Source organism: Vigna radiata, chromosome 3 (assembly GCF_000741045.1).
Source record: "Vigna radiata var. radiata cultivar VC1973A chromosome 3, Vradiata_ver6, whole genome shotgun sequence".
NCBI classification, from domain to species: Eukaryota; Viridiplantae; Streptophyta; class Magnoliopsida; order Fabales; family Fabaceae; genus Vigna; species Vigna radiata.
The window spans coordinates 4,910,818-4,923,863 of record NC_028353.1 but is presented as its reverse complement, the minus strand read 5'-3'; the positions used below and the strand labels follow the sequence as shown (position 1 = coordinate 4,923,863).

General features: G+C 31.3%; 2 protein-coding genes across 2 annotated transcripts; both read left to right on the top strand.

Annotated features, from left to right (window-relative positions):
- Nucleotides 1-1,061: 1,061 nt before the first annotated feature.
- LOC106757509 lies at nt 1,062-11,314 on the top strand. Its single transcript, XM_022779230.1, has 7 exons — nt 1,062-1,432; nt 1,742-1,838; nt 1,926-2,041; nt 2,508-2,549; nt 2,950-2,975; nt 3,155-3,286; nt 10,530-11,314. The coding sequence occupies exons 5-7, from the start codon at nt 2,961-2,963 to the stop codon at nt 10,938-10,940; spliced, it is 558 nt and encodes a 185-aa protein (XP_022634951.1). The 5' UTR covers nt 1,062-1,432; nt 1,742-1,838; nt 1,926-2,041; nt 2,508-2,549; nt 2,950-2,960; the 3' UTR covers nt 10,941-11,314.
- Nucleotides 1,260-2,542, top strand: LOC106757351. Its single transcript, XM_022779017.1, has 3 exons — nt 1,260-1,432; nt 1,926-2,041; nt 2,508-2,542. The coding sequence occupies exons 1-3, from the start codon at nt 1,260-1,262 to the stop codon at nt 2,540-2,542; spliced, it is 324 nt and encodes a 107-aa protein (XP_022634738.1).
- Nucleotides 11,315-13,046: the final 1,732 nt, after the last annotated feature.

Here is a 13,046-nt window from a genome sequence, read left to right as displayed (position 1 = left end):
GGGAGTGAATATTGAGACATTTTATTAATTGGTAGCCTCTAAAAAAGAATTTTAAGGATGAACTATAGGTGCCCATGAATCATTTATCAAATTAAGATATCTTATCTTATGTTACAAGCATTAACTAATTTTTGTTTGCGAAAAAAAAAAAGATAGAGATGTTAAGCAAGATAATGACTTATTGTATGAAAACGCTAACTATCAAGGATGCTCGTAAGGTTGTTGTTGTTGTTGGGATGGGTTCCAAACCGAAATTTACATAAAAGAAATTTGAGTTGTTTATGTAATTTTTACAAATAAAAATTATTATCTTCACACTTTTTATTATATATTATAACTAAGTTTAAATAAAACAACATGTAAAATAATGAGTTGTTTATAATTTCTTCTATTAAAATATAATAGAATGAATTGCTTGATTATGATATGATATTTTAAGTCCTAAATTTCTCTAATTGGAGATGCTCTAAGTTTAATTACATATGCATGAAAAAACTCCGTGTCTCGTTTGTTATTTCGTTCTTAAACATTCTTACTAGTTCAGAACTTGATACATAATAATTCTAGTACATTTACCCTAATGCAAGATTATCATTATTCTAGATTGTTGGTTTTGACTTATTAATGTGTCTTTCTTTAATTGTTGTTTTTTCTAAACTGTTTTTAAAATTTTTAAATTAAAAAAATATTCGGTACATTGAAATGGTACTTTTCTTTCAAAATAAATGACCCTAAATTAAACAATTTATACATAAAACAACTTATTTACAAAGTTTAAATAAAACATAGCAAAGTCAATAAGATTAAAAGAAAACAATATTTTATTAAAACTAGTTTGGTTTGGAGTGATTTTTTTTCTCAAACTCTTGAAACTTATGTAAGGTTATGACAACTTTGATATAAAAAATGTAATATATGTCACTTAGGACATGTTAATATTTTAGTTAAAATAATCCAAATCCATTGTAACTTTTTTTTTTTTTATGTAATTAGCAATTTTGAGTTGAATTGAAAAGAAAAGAAAATGTAAATAACAAATTTGAACATAGTAGAGCGCCACACCAAAGAAAAGGGAAAATGGAAACCTTCACACAATACCATGCAATATATGAAACCAGCGTTTCGAAACGTGGCTCCCTACAATATATCAAACCGTCTTTTCTCGTTCCTTAAATCCTAACCCTCTCCTTCTGGTATCCCCGTTTTGGAGACCCGAAACGTTTCACCTTTCAGCCCCCGTTTCATGCTTCTCCTCCTCAATGGCGGAGCCTCAGTCGTCGCTAGAGAAGCAATTCGACTCGTTTAGGGTTCAGCTGGAACAATCTGGAACGCTCCGCGACCGAATTCGAAGCGTCGTTTCGGAGATTGAGTCTTCCACTAGGCTCATCTATGCCACTCTTCTTCTCGTTCATCAGTCTCGCCCCCACACCCGGTACCACCGAACACACTATGCTCCTCTGCTCTTCTTAACCCTAACTACATTTGTATCCCCATCTCTTTCGTGCACTTGCAAATGTATTTGTTTTTTATGAGTGTTAAATAGAAAACGTCAAGACTTAAACACGTATTCCGCAATTACTGGTTTCATACGAACATACTTTTTGTTATCCATTGCAAGTTTGAGATGAATTTTGAGGGTTGAAGTGTGTTAAGTTTATTGTTGTTTATGGTTTAGTTTATCGTAGCAAGGGAATGGATTCTGTCATTATCTCATGGATATTTGATTTTTTGGGTTCGAAAGGGCTTTTAGAGAAGGCCAAGTCTCAGTTCAACGTGTTAAAGGAGCAGTATAAGGAGCTTGCTGAAGTTCTTGGAGGAAGCTCTTAGCAATACTATAGGTGATTAAATTCGAAGTAACTGTTCATCTTTTATTTGTTTCATTTTTTTGTGTCTTTGTAATTTTGCCTTTTTCTTGTGTAATGTAGGTATCATGGTGATTGGAAGAGTGAAACACAGACTGTAGTTTCGATGCTTACGTTCATGTACTGGCTAGAAACAGGAAGCCTTCTCGAGCACAAAGAGGCTGAGGAAAAACTTATGTGTATGTCTTAATATTCTTTAAAATTTGAAGTATGCCCTACATATGTTAGAAGCACCAGATCTTCCATTTAATCAAAGGTTTTATAGCCTCAAGTGCCATTGAATTCTTTGTTTTACATTTAAGTGTCTTGCCTTGTGTAGATTTCCAGTAACACGGGGTTTTAACATCTAAATCAGAGAACTAAGCATCTTTTGGACAGTTAAATTATCGAACCTTTTGCAACGCTTTTTTAAATTCTAAGACGCATTTAACTTAGGATTGTGGTAATCTTGTATGGTCGATAGTGTATGGCAATTTGTCTACTTATCTTCTATATGCACCATACCGCAATTATCTTTACTCAGAATAAGTGGATGCAAGTTGTGTTGTTTTTTCCTCCCTGTTTCTTTGCCATGATGCAACTACTTTCTACTCGTTCCTAGTCACTGAGATTTAGTAATTCTGTATGCTAATTGTTGTTTTGCAGTGGGTTCAGACTTTGGTCTAGACGTTGAAGACTAGTTAATAGGTGAGTCTTTTAAAATATGTTCTTGGCTAGCATTAACTGTGTAATAATCGTTTCTGGAGATGAATATGATCCTATTGCGCATTTTCTTGGGCTAGCTTCCTTCAGGGAGCGTGGTCAACTTAAATATGGTTATAATTTTAAAAAACACGGGTATGGCGGTTAGAATAAGTGGGATTTCCGGGATAACGGATCAATAACCAAATGTGTATGTTAGTATTATATTTAGTCCTTACTCATCTCATTAGTACTGATGATTCTTAATTTTTTTTTCCTGATTACTTTAATTAGTCAACAAAAATCTTCCAACTCCATCTTTTGATTTGAGCCATAGGTATAGTTTTTGCGGATTATGATTTCATAGTTTTGACGTATATGTATTGATTCATTTTTTATCATGCAGGTGTCTGTTTTATGTCTAATGAATTGGTAAGAACTCATTTCCTCTGACGTATCATCCTGCACAAAATAGTGGAGATATTCACTATACACTATGTTTTTAACCATATGCACCTACACATACACAACAGATTATCAAACTTCTGTATCTTTAAGGGAAAAATATCATGACTATTGCAACCTAATTTACAATTCATTTGACATTGCAGCCAAGGTATGTGGTGAATCAAGTGACAGCTGGGAATTACGATTGTCCAAAGGTCTTAAAGTTCTTGACAGATCTCCATGCTGCATTTCGTATGCTTAATCTTCGAAATGATTTTTTTCGAAAAAATTTGATGGTATGTTATTACTTGTACCTTGTCCATGCCTTCTTTCTTTTCTTTTCTATTGTCATCACACTACCCAATGATATAGTACTGTCATTGTATTCTCAATGTTGACACAAATATCTATCCTCATAAAGCAAGATTAGTCAACTAACCGCAATGAGTAACGGCATTACCATAACGGTTTTACCCAGAAACGGGCAATAATTAAAAGAACATCATATAACAGCTATGTCTCACTCTCCATCCCCAAAACACGTGCACCAAAGATACCTGCACTGTTTACTCATACCTTCCGTTTGCATTATATCTTTCAATCTTTGACATGGCAGGCATGAAGTATGACCTAAGAAAAGTAGAAGAAGTTTATTATGATGATAAAATTCGGGGTTTGGGGATCAAGGAACCAAAGGACAATCGTTTGTTGTGATAGCTGTTAAGCTAAAGCTAGAGAACTTACTACATGGAGCTTTACCGACTGCTCAACAATTATGCACCTTAAATACTTTGATAGGCTGCTGGATTTTCTCTTTAGCTGTAACTGAACTTTTCCATCACCGCCACCATCAACACCATCACCAATAATACCACCACCACCCCTACCAACACCACAACCAGCACCAGCACCACCACAACCAGCACCTGCACCTCAAATAACAACACCACCACCAACACCAATGCCACAATCATCACCACCACCACTACAACTAGGTGTTTTCACAATGTTCTAAATGGAAAAGTTTTTTTTTTAATCTTTCACCTCTTTGGCCATAAATTCATATTAATTAACGAATCCAGGAGACATGAAAGTGAGAATCAAGGAGGTAATTCGTTTATTTCTTAACAAGTAACACTACCTACAAGCTTAAACTGGTGGAAGGGATAAGCGGTCTGACTTTGATTATATTTGTCTCTCTTTTTATGTAAAACTTAACATCTATTCTAGATGCTCATTTGGAATTTAGGTTTTATTTTTTATTTTGTTAAAGAATGGTATTATCATATTTGTGTCTATATTTGTTTGAATATTAACTAATTCTTGTTAATAAGTTATTACTTAAAGTATTATTACGACACTATAAAATCTCATTTAGGTTCGTTTCTTATATCTCATCAATCACTTGTTTTTCTAGTACATATAATTCAACAAAAAAATATAGGAGGTTAAATCAAAATCTAAGAGAATCTATATTATGTCATATCAAATATATTTCTAAAATCAAAATTTATATGTGAAGAAATAACATCTATTCACACCAACTTAAACGTAGCACGTTTTTCTCTCTAAAAATGAGAAATTTTAAAATTAAAAATATTACACAATCAACTAAAACTTTCATCTTTTCCTGACATACCAAGAGAGCACTCACTGAAAATCATAGTCCAACCATTGAAGAATAATATCATAAAAATAATTGGTGTCTAATTTATTTAAAAAAAAAAAAAACAATGGCCAAAAGTTATAATGTGGTTTAAAGTCTAATTTGAAACAATGAAAAGTTATAAATATAAAAATAGATTTCTAAATAACAATGACGTAAATATCAAATATATTATAAAAAGTAAAATTGAAAAAAATGTGTATATGAAAAAAAGAACATGATAAAATTATATATATATATATATATATATATAATATGATGACAAATATAGACAATGTCTAAATGCAGTTTTATATGCCATCGCATCACAAAGTGAAGTCTTCAAAATTTAAACAAATAGGAATCTCAAAGTTAACCTGTTAAATTAAAATTTTATAATTCTTTTAGGCTTTTTGATTTTGTTGTATTAGTTAACAAATATTTTTAGTAGTGAGTTTCGTACATGCTAACCTTGAATGAAACACCAAGCAAATAGTATTTTTTTTTCTTTGGTTAAATAGTAAAACTGACACTTTTTCAACTATTGACTCGGGATTTTCATCTCTTTTAGAAAAATTATAATTTTGATTTGTTGGTCTTTTATATTTTCATAAATGAAATCATTTTTTATTGTATTTTAAAACATGTTTGGTTTGAAGTGTAATCAAATAAAAAAAGGCAATAAATTAAAGTGTATAAAAAATTGGAAATTAGAAATTTTTGTAAGATTATTTAAAACATAACTAAAATCACAAAAAAGAAAAAACAACACTCTACTCCAAACAACTAAGTAACCCAAACTATGTTCCGTGTTATGTTATGTGCCAGCAATTCTTACATATTGTGCCAAGTTACTTGCAAGAACTAACAAAGAAAAACCATATATAATATCAACACATGCAACCTATGCTTGCTATTTCTATCCACATCATGCATGAACTGGCCATCTTCTTTTCTATTTCTACCATCTTCAAAATCCCTGCTAAATCCTTGTACTTTTCTTTAGGCTTGTCATGGTAGTTTGCTTTCTGTGTTACATCATAGATATTGGTCTTTTCTTTTTCAACGTTTCTATCACTTTTCCCCTATTTCAATGCCATTTCACTAAGATTTAATTTTTGAGTCTCCTGCAAAGGATGATGGTATCTCCTCTTTGATTTCAGTCTTCCCTACCTCTGTCATATCAGATAAAGATATAATTTGACAGCTCATGGCTTATCCTTTCGGGCTGCTTTCTATGATTTTTCTTTTTAAGTTTTTCTTTGCAGTGAAAACCATAAAGTTTCTTTCATAGAATGCTTTTGCATGACCTGAATTGCGATTGCTAGAGTAAGATAATCATTTCATTTCGCACAAGAAAATATCAGACAAAGCTGTTAACATTAATAAATCCAATTAAACTATGCATGCAAATGAGTAAGAGACTGAAGATCTGTTTATTTCAGGTAAAGAACCAAGTTTTCTCACTAGAGAAATGAAATTAGTTTAATCACACATCTTAATTATGTTTACTAGCTTATAACAGTTCTATCTAACATCTGTTCTGTTTAACTTTTAAAACAAAGGAACAAACGCTGTAATACACATCACATCACATTTTAACAATAGTACCCGCTTGTTGTACCATATATATATACATTTTCATGTCGAATGATTGTGTGAGAGGGCCCGAGGAAGATGAAGGACATATGTCAACAGGTTATTTACGATTAGTTTAGCAAAATTTAGATGTTCTTCACTGTTGTTTTTCATCACAGTTGAAGTATAACTTTAATAATGATCATAATGAAAATTTACATTGAAGATACAAGATTGGATAGTAAGGTAAAACTGATTCTAATGGACAACAATACCAGAAATACATAAAGAGTGAATTAAAGCTAAGAAAGTTCAAACATAAATTTATTTGTACATCAAAACTTGTAACTGTGTACTGAAATTGTAAAAATCAATTTTCAAATTTGAATCCAATCATAGTGAGAAGAAAACGAGAATGTCATTGTTATGAACAATGTTAGCTTCAAGTATGGATAATGCTGATAATGCAGAACATCTACTTATGTAATTTGAAGTCCAAAATGAGATACAATCTGCTGTTGCCTATAATTCTGTCTTCCATTTTAGGACATTCTGCAAACCTTATTTCTGACAATCAAGCTCTAAAACATTATTTAAAACTCTTACATATGGAATGACAACTAAAAATTATGGACCTTTTTTTTTCCTTCCATAGAAAATAGTAGGTATTAGTTCTCAAAACCAAGGTTTCCACAGACTCAACCGACACTAAATTTTAAATTTCACACACGATTCTGACATAATAAAATCCCCACAGTAAGTGTACAGAGAGGCATTGCTCCCTAAACGGAAGCATGGATAGGAATTAATGGAGGGATGTAGGTGGGGCACTTAGGAAGAAGTATTAACAAAGTGATAAAGTGGCCTGTATCACCAGCTCATGTGAACAGAAAATGCACGTGGAATGGGAGCAAAGTAAGTCAAATCAAATAATTTCAGTGCACAAAATGGATGGTGATTGCAATTGTGTTAGTGCTTTATAGTAACCAAGTTCCTGTGATTCCACTTCTCATTCTACAAACAGAATATCACTTGCACAATGAATCTTATCATATCTCAATTTGAATAACTACCTCGTTTAGCCTTGAAAACCCTATCTTATCTTATGTTGAACAAGCAGTCATTGGATTTGGGTGAATGGATGGCTGTTACATCAACAATTTGCACATATATGATCCATTTCAATTTGCAGTAACAATGTTGCTCTCTAAAACTCACTACAAAATGACCATCATAACACAAACTAAAGATAACAGCTGTTGGAAGAGGAGACTAAATTAGTGTGAAAACAAGAGATCAAGCAGCATTAACTCTATGATCAAACCTTCTGAAAATGGAAGTTTGACTTTCATTTGTGACAGTTCGTGAATTTTCCTTTTCTACACAGATTTGTTATATTTGGTTATTTGACATGGCAATTTTTATGGAAATAATTGTCCAGGTTCATTGTTGAACTAATCTTCTTGTATAAATAGTATTTCCATTGCAAAATTAATTTCAAAAAATCCACAAAAAGGCTTTTCCATAGCTTATACTTGGCATGGTCCCTCTCATATCTGGAAAACTGTTGCAGGTTGTGTCAAAATAAACATGCTATTCTTTTCAAACAACCCAACACGACCCACTTTTGTCTAGGGTCAGCACACTGAGTCTCAGTGGTCACTGAGCATCTGTCTACGAAGAACAGACCAGAAAAAAAGGATCACAAACCCCATCTTCGCCAATTATTTTCAATAAAAGAGCTAAAAGTTTTTCTTCATAGAAAATAGTGTTTCCAGCTCCCTTATAACTTTCTAATTATAGTATGAAAAGGTAAGATTTTAAGAACTACCCCACCTTTTCCTCAACATCTCAACCAAAATAGAGTGGCAAAAGCATCTGTCTTGGTACAAATTGTTTGGTTCTTTGATCTTTTTAGTTTATATTTTTGGTTACACTTTCAGTTTATCTGTATAGTATACTTTCTTATTACAAAATTATCTTTCTTGGTAAAAATTGTTCACCTTCCTTCTAAGAAAGTTTCATGTGCTTCAATAAATAACTGAAACTTGAAAACCAATGAATTTTGTATGAGAAACCGGATTGCGGGAATCAAGTCAAACATGTCACATATATCAAGGCAAGGATTTCAGCAGGGTAAAGAACTGTGAGAGTCATTCTTTTGTCTGCATGTTTTCTTCCATCCCTTATTCAATGTATAGCCCATAAAAGAGATATTTTATTATAACAATTTTCTACAAGTTTTTTTACTTATTTATTTTCATCACATCATTCATTTTATGAGTTATCTTATACACATTTTCTCCTAAAACTTCTCTGACTATAGAAACAGTTACGAGGAAACATAGGATAACTCATTCCTAAATACGTAAGTAGGAACAACGAAACACTAATCACAAACTCATTTTCTTAAAGGACTGAATAACATTTTTGTACGGATAGTACCTCCTTATTCTATGAAAAAGTAAAAAGCCTTGGCCGTTATGCAGAAATTCAAGGTTTTTGCATCTAAAACAAGTCCAAATAAGAACAATAAATTCACATCAATACGTCCTTATAAATAAAATAGCTCGAAGTGACAAAGACACCAATGTTCTACAGTAAAAATGTCTGAGTAGGTCTAAATGCACTAAACAAAATAAACAGATCTGAGTATCACATTCTCTTGAGACACATGTTTGTGGCTGCTCATGTTTATTTATCTGTGATACAAGGATAAAATACACAGCAATAATTATACTAGAATTTATTATCACTTATATAAAGCTTACTAAATTTACATTTTAAAATAAAAAGGAATATAAAAATATGAAAATTCAAGAGAAATAAGCGGTTTTGCACTTCACCCAAGAAGCTTTTTCCCATCCCTCATTCATATCTTATCTTTTCCTAACCAAGTTGTGGGGTCTGAATGTTAAGAACTTCGAAAGGTCACTCCATCAGGCACCGGCCTTTAAGAATTACAGAGAAAGACACTATCCTTACATCTTGGGATTAAATTAGAACATTGAATTTACTGTCAACTGGCTTTTATCAGCAAATTTAACCTTTAAATATTTTTAATGTTCATAATATAGGTAAGTTCTAAACTCTATTTATAAGGTTGCAGACATGTTTGCTAGTTTTTTTTCCAAACTCTTTTTTAACTGGTATGTCTGTATATTGTCAATACAATAGTCTTTCATTATTTATTTGCAGTGTTACTGTATGTGCTCTATATCTCGTAATCATGTCAATTATTTTATCATATATTTCATTATCTTCTATATAACTTTTATAAAAAGTTATGTAAATATGATTCCTTATTTTAACTGCTAGTATATAGTTGACATTTTTGCCTGATTCTACTAACTCAGAAGTAAATGTAATTATGTATTTGTAAGTACCATTATAGAAGATCACATAAAACCTAGATTTTTCAATATGTTTACTTAGTTAAAAATCACCTTTAACTTAAAATTCAAAACATTCTAAAATTAAATTTACAGCTATAAACCAAAAATCGTGTAAATGACATGCATATCTATCGATCTAGCGTAACATAAAAGTTATTTTGACTGTATTATAACAGAAATTAATCTACTATTTCTAAGCAACTACTCTGGCATTGCATGCTGGTATAATTTGACAAAGTGCAATGCTACAAAGAAGCTGCTAACAAGCAAAAGGCAGCTAAGTATCTGTGACACGCTTTAGAATAATATTAATATATATTAGATTTTGATGTATCCAAGTATCTGACACACTTATTGGATATTGATGTTTCCGCAATAATTGTATAGGCAAAAGCTACGATGTATCATGTCAACCATTTACTGTATCTTTGGTTTTTAGCTCAAGTAAAACCTAGCCGAATGTAACACAAATATCGTAAATAAAATGTTTCACATTGTTAAGAGTCTCGTGTTCAATGGCAATTTACTTCTTATTCTTCCATTTAATGAATTAATTTTTCAGATTGGAGTCTTCTGCCATGCTTGTTGGTAGATGTTTTTATCAGGGAAAGAACTATCTATATAGAGAGAAGATCAGAATATATAGTAATTAATGAGTAATTCGAAAGACCATAAAGCGTCCCGATATTTGCATGTCACACTGAAAACAAAAATCTAAAAGAATATATAGTAGGTAAAAAAAACACGACTTTGATATCAAACAAGGAGAAAAAACTAAGTATCTGACTTAGAAAAGCAAATGCATCCCATAATGTTCTGGAGCATTTGTACTTGCCATGCCGCAATTATATAAACATTTTCATGTTCGGAGTACTCCACGTACTTTTTCTCCCTCTTTCTTTCTCTCTCTCTCTCTCACAGACACACACATTTAGAAGCTTCAAGAGAAGAATAATGAAGGGGAAGTTTCTGAGAGGGTGTCTTAACAAGTGGAAGAAAGTGGGGAGTCGAGTGATCCAGTGTGGTGCCTACGGTTACTGCTGCGAATGGGAAGTGTGGCCATGGATGCAGAACGAAGGAGAATCTGATATTCCGAACGATGTGCCAAAGGGTCATTTGGTTGTGTACGTGGGAGAACACCACAAGAGATATGTGATAAAGATCACGTTGCTCCATCATCCTCTCTTCAAGACCTTGCTGGATCAGGCTCAGGATGAATACGATTTCATTGCAGACTCAAAGCTCTATATTCCTTGCACTGAACATCTTTTCCTCACTGTCCTTCGCTGTGCAGCCTCTCCACATAATCAACGACTCTCTCTCTGCGTCTGAGTCATTATTTACCTCTAACAACTACCACGACATATATATATATGTAGCCATAATATTATGTTGTAGATCGAGGTTCTTGTTTGATCTGTGTTTTTTTCTCTTATCAGGGAACATGCAGAGTTAATTAGCGCATTGAGCAAATTAAGGGAAGTTCATTAGTTCTCAATATAAGTTAATTACTTGATCCTTGGATTGGATTACTTAAGGATGATGAGGATCTCTTGGTAGCAATAAGAAAATGAACTGTCAATAGTGTAGTAATATGCAGAAAAGTTAAAAGTTTGTGGAGACATGTGTGCCGACCAAAGTCCAAGGTAGATCTGATACTCTACATGCATATAAATAAACTATGTATAGCATTTATATTGGGATAAGGATGTGTTTGGAAACCGTACAAGAACATATAAAGAGGAAAGTAGAGATAATAAAGTAGTTTCTTTATACTGTTTTCTTTAGAACTACGATTTTATCTTTAAAAACTGTATAAAAGAGAATTAAAGTATGAACTTGTGAAACGTGAAGTATTACTGGACAAGTGAAAAGAAGGAAGATAATGAGTTTTCACCTCTAACTTTAGGGAAGCTGAATTATTGAGAGTTAGCTCTGGTGATCCCTGTGACACCATGTCATACTCAGTTCATGGACATAAGTTTTGTCGTCTCATCCAACACATTCTGTCCTTCTGCAAATGATAGCAGAACCATTGGGCCTAATCTAAAGATATTTGCACTGGTTGACTAAGATTTTCTTCCGTCTTCATCTGTTGGAGCATCAAAATCATTCTTTCGAAGACTAGGTTTCGATTAATTATGTGCTGTTTTGGATTAAAGTTTGGAAAAACAAGTTCAAATGAACTTCGTTGTGCAACTTAAGTTTCAAAAGCAACTCTAATGTAACTTTAAACTTGGTTAAAAATAATACAGGTAAGCAATGATTCTTCAATATCCTATTGTTTAATTTGAGAGTCTCTTTTTAATATTTAAAGAAGTCATTAATTTTTTAGAACACGATCTGGATTTTTTTTTTCAAATATCTAATAAGTAAAAAAATGGAAATTATAAAAACTTTATTTAAAATAGGGTCTGTATACAATTTCAAATTATCATTTTATAGTTATAGTTGTATTAAAATAAGTGTTCATTTTTATTATACCAAAGACAATAATTAAATATATAAATTTGGAAGGTATTATTTTAACTTTCTAAAAAAATATTGGTTAAGATATGTACCTGGACTAAAGGTGCTTCTTCCTGCACTTCATATATTTCAACATCCTCTGTCATAGGTGATGAAATGATATATTTGTCTTTATCTTCTTTTTTTCATATTCTTTTTCCTAAACTTATATCCCTCTCTTCCGCTTTTCATTCTTTTATGTATTTTTATTGAAAAATATATTTTTAGATTGTACAATCTATACTATATTTTTCAATTTTCTATTTTTGATTAATTTGAAATGCAAAATTGAAATTACTAGCTGAGATGCAAAATAAAAAATATATTTTATTGTACAATCTAGAATACACATTTTGTATTGTATTTCATATAGTTTACATTCTGGGTATAAATTTTGTATTTTGGATTATACATTGTAATACAATATGTAATATAGATTTGTAGTTTGAACTACACAATCTATAATATATATTTTATTATGCATTTCAAAATATACATTCCAAAACGTTTTAAACAATCCAAAAGAGGAAAATTATAAATAAGAGGATAATTTGGAACTTTGAAGTTTACATGGATGCAAGTTAAAACTATATAGGTGCACCAAAAAGTTACCTAGAATAAATTAAAAACAACTTGCAATTTTTGTTTTATAATTTTTAATCATAAATTTCTAAAGTTATTTATAATTTTTTAATCATAAACTTGAGTATCTTATTGAAATATTTTTTTACATCAATATAACAATTACAAAAACACTTATGGATTAATTATTTATTATTTACAAGTAAATAAGAAAATGTACTATAAAAAATTGTACTTATAATTATTTAATATTAATGAAGAGAATATTTAGTTATTTTCAATACACAAGAATACAAAATAAAATAAAATAAAAATTACTAGTTGTAGGATGGGATAGATCAATAGGTT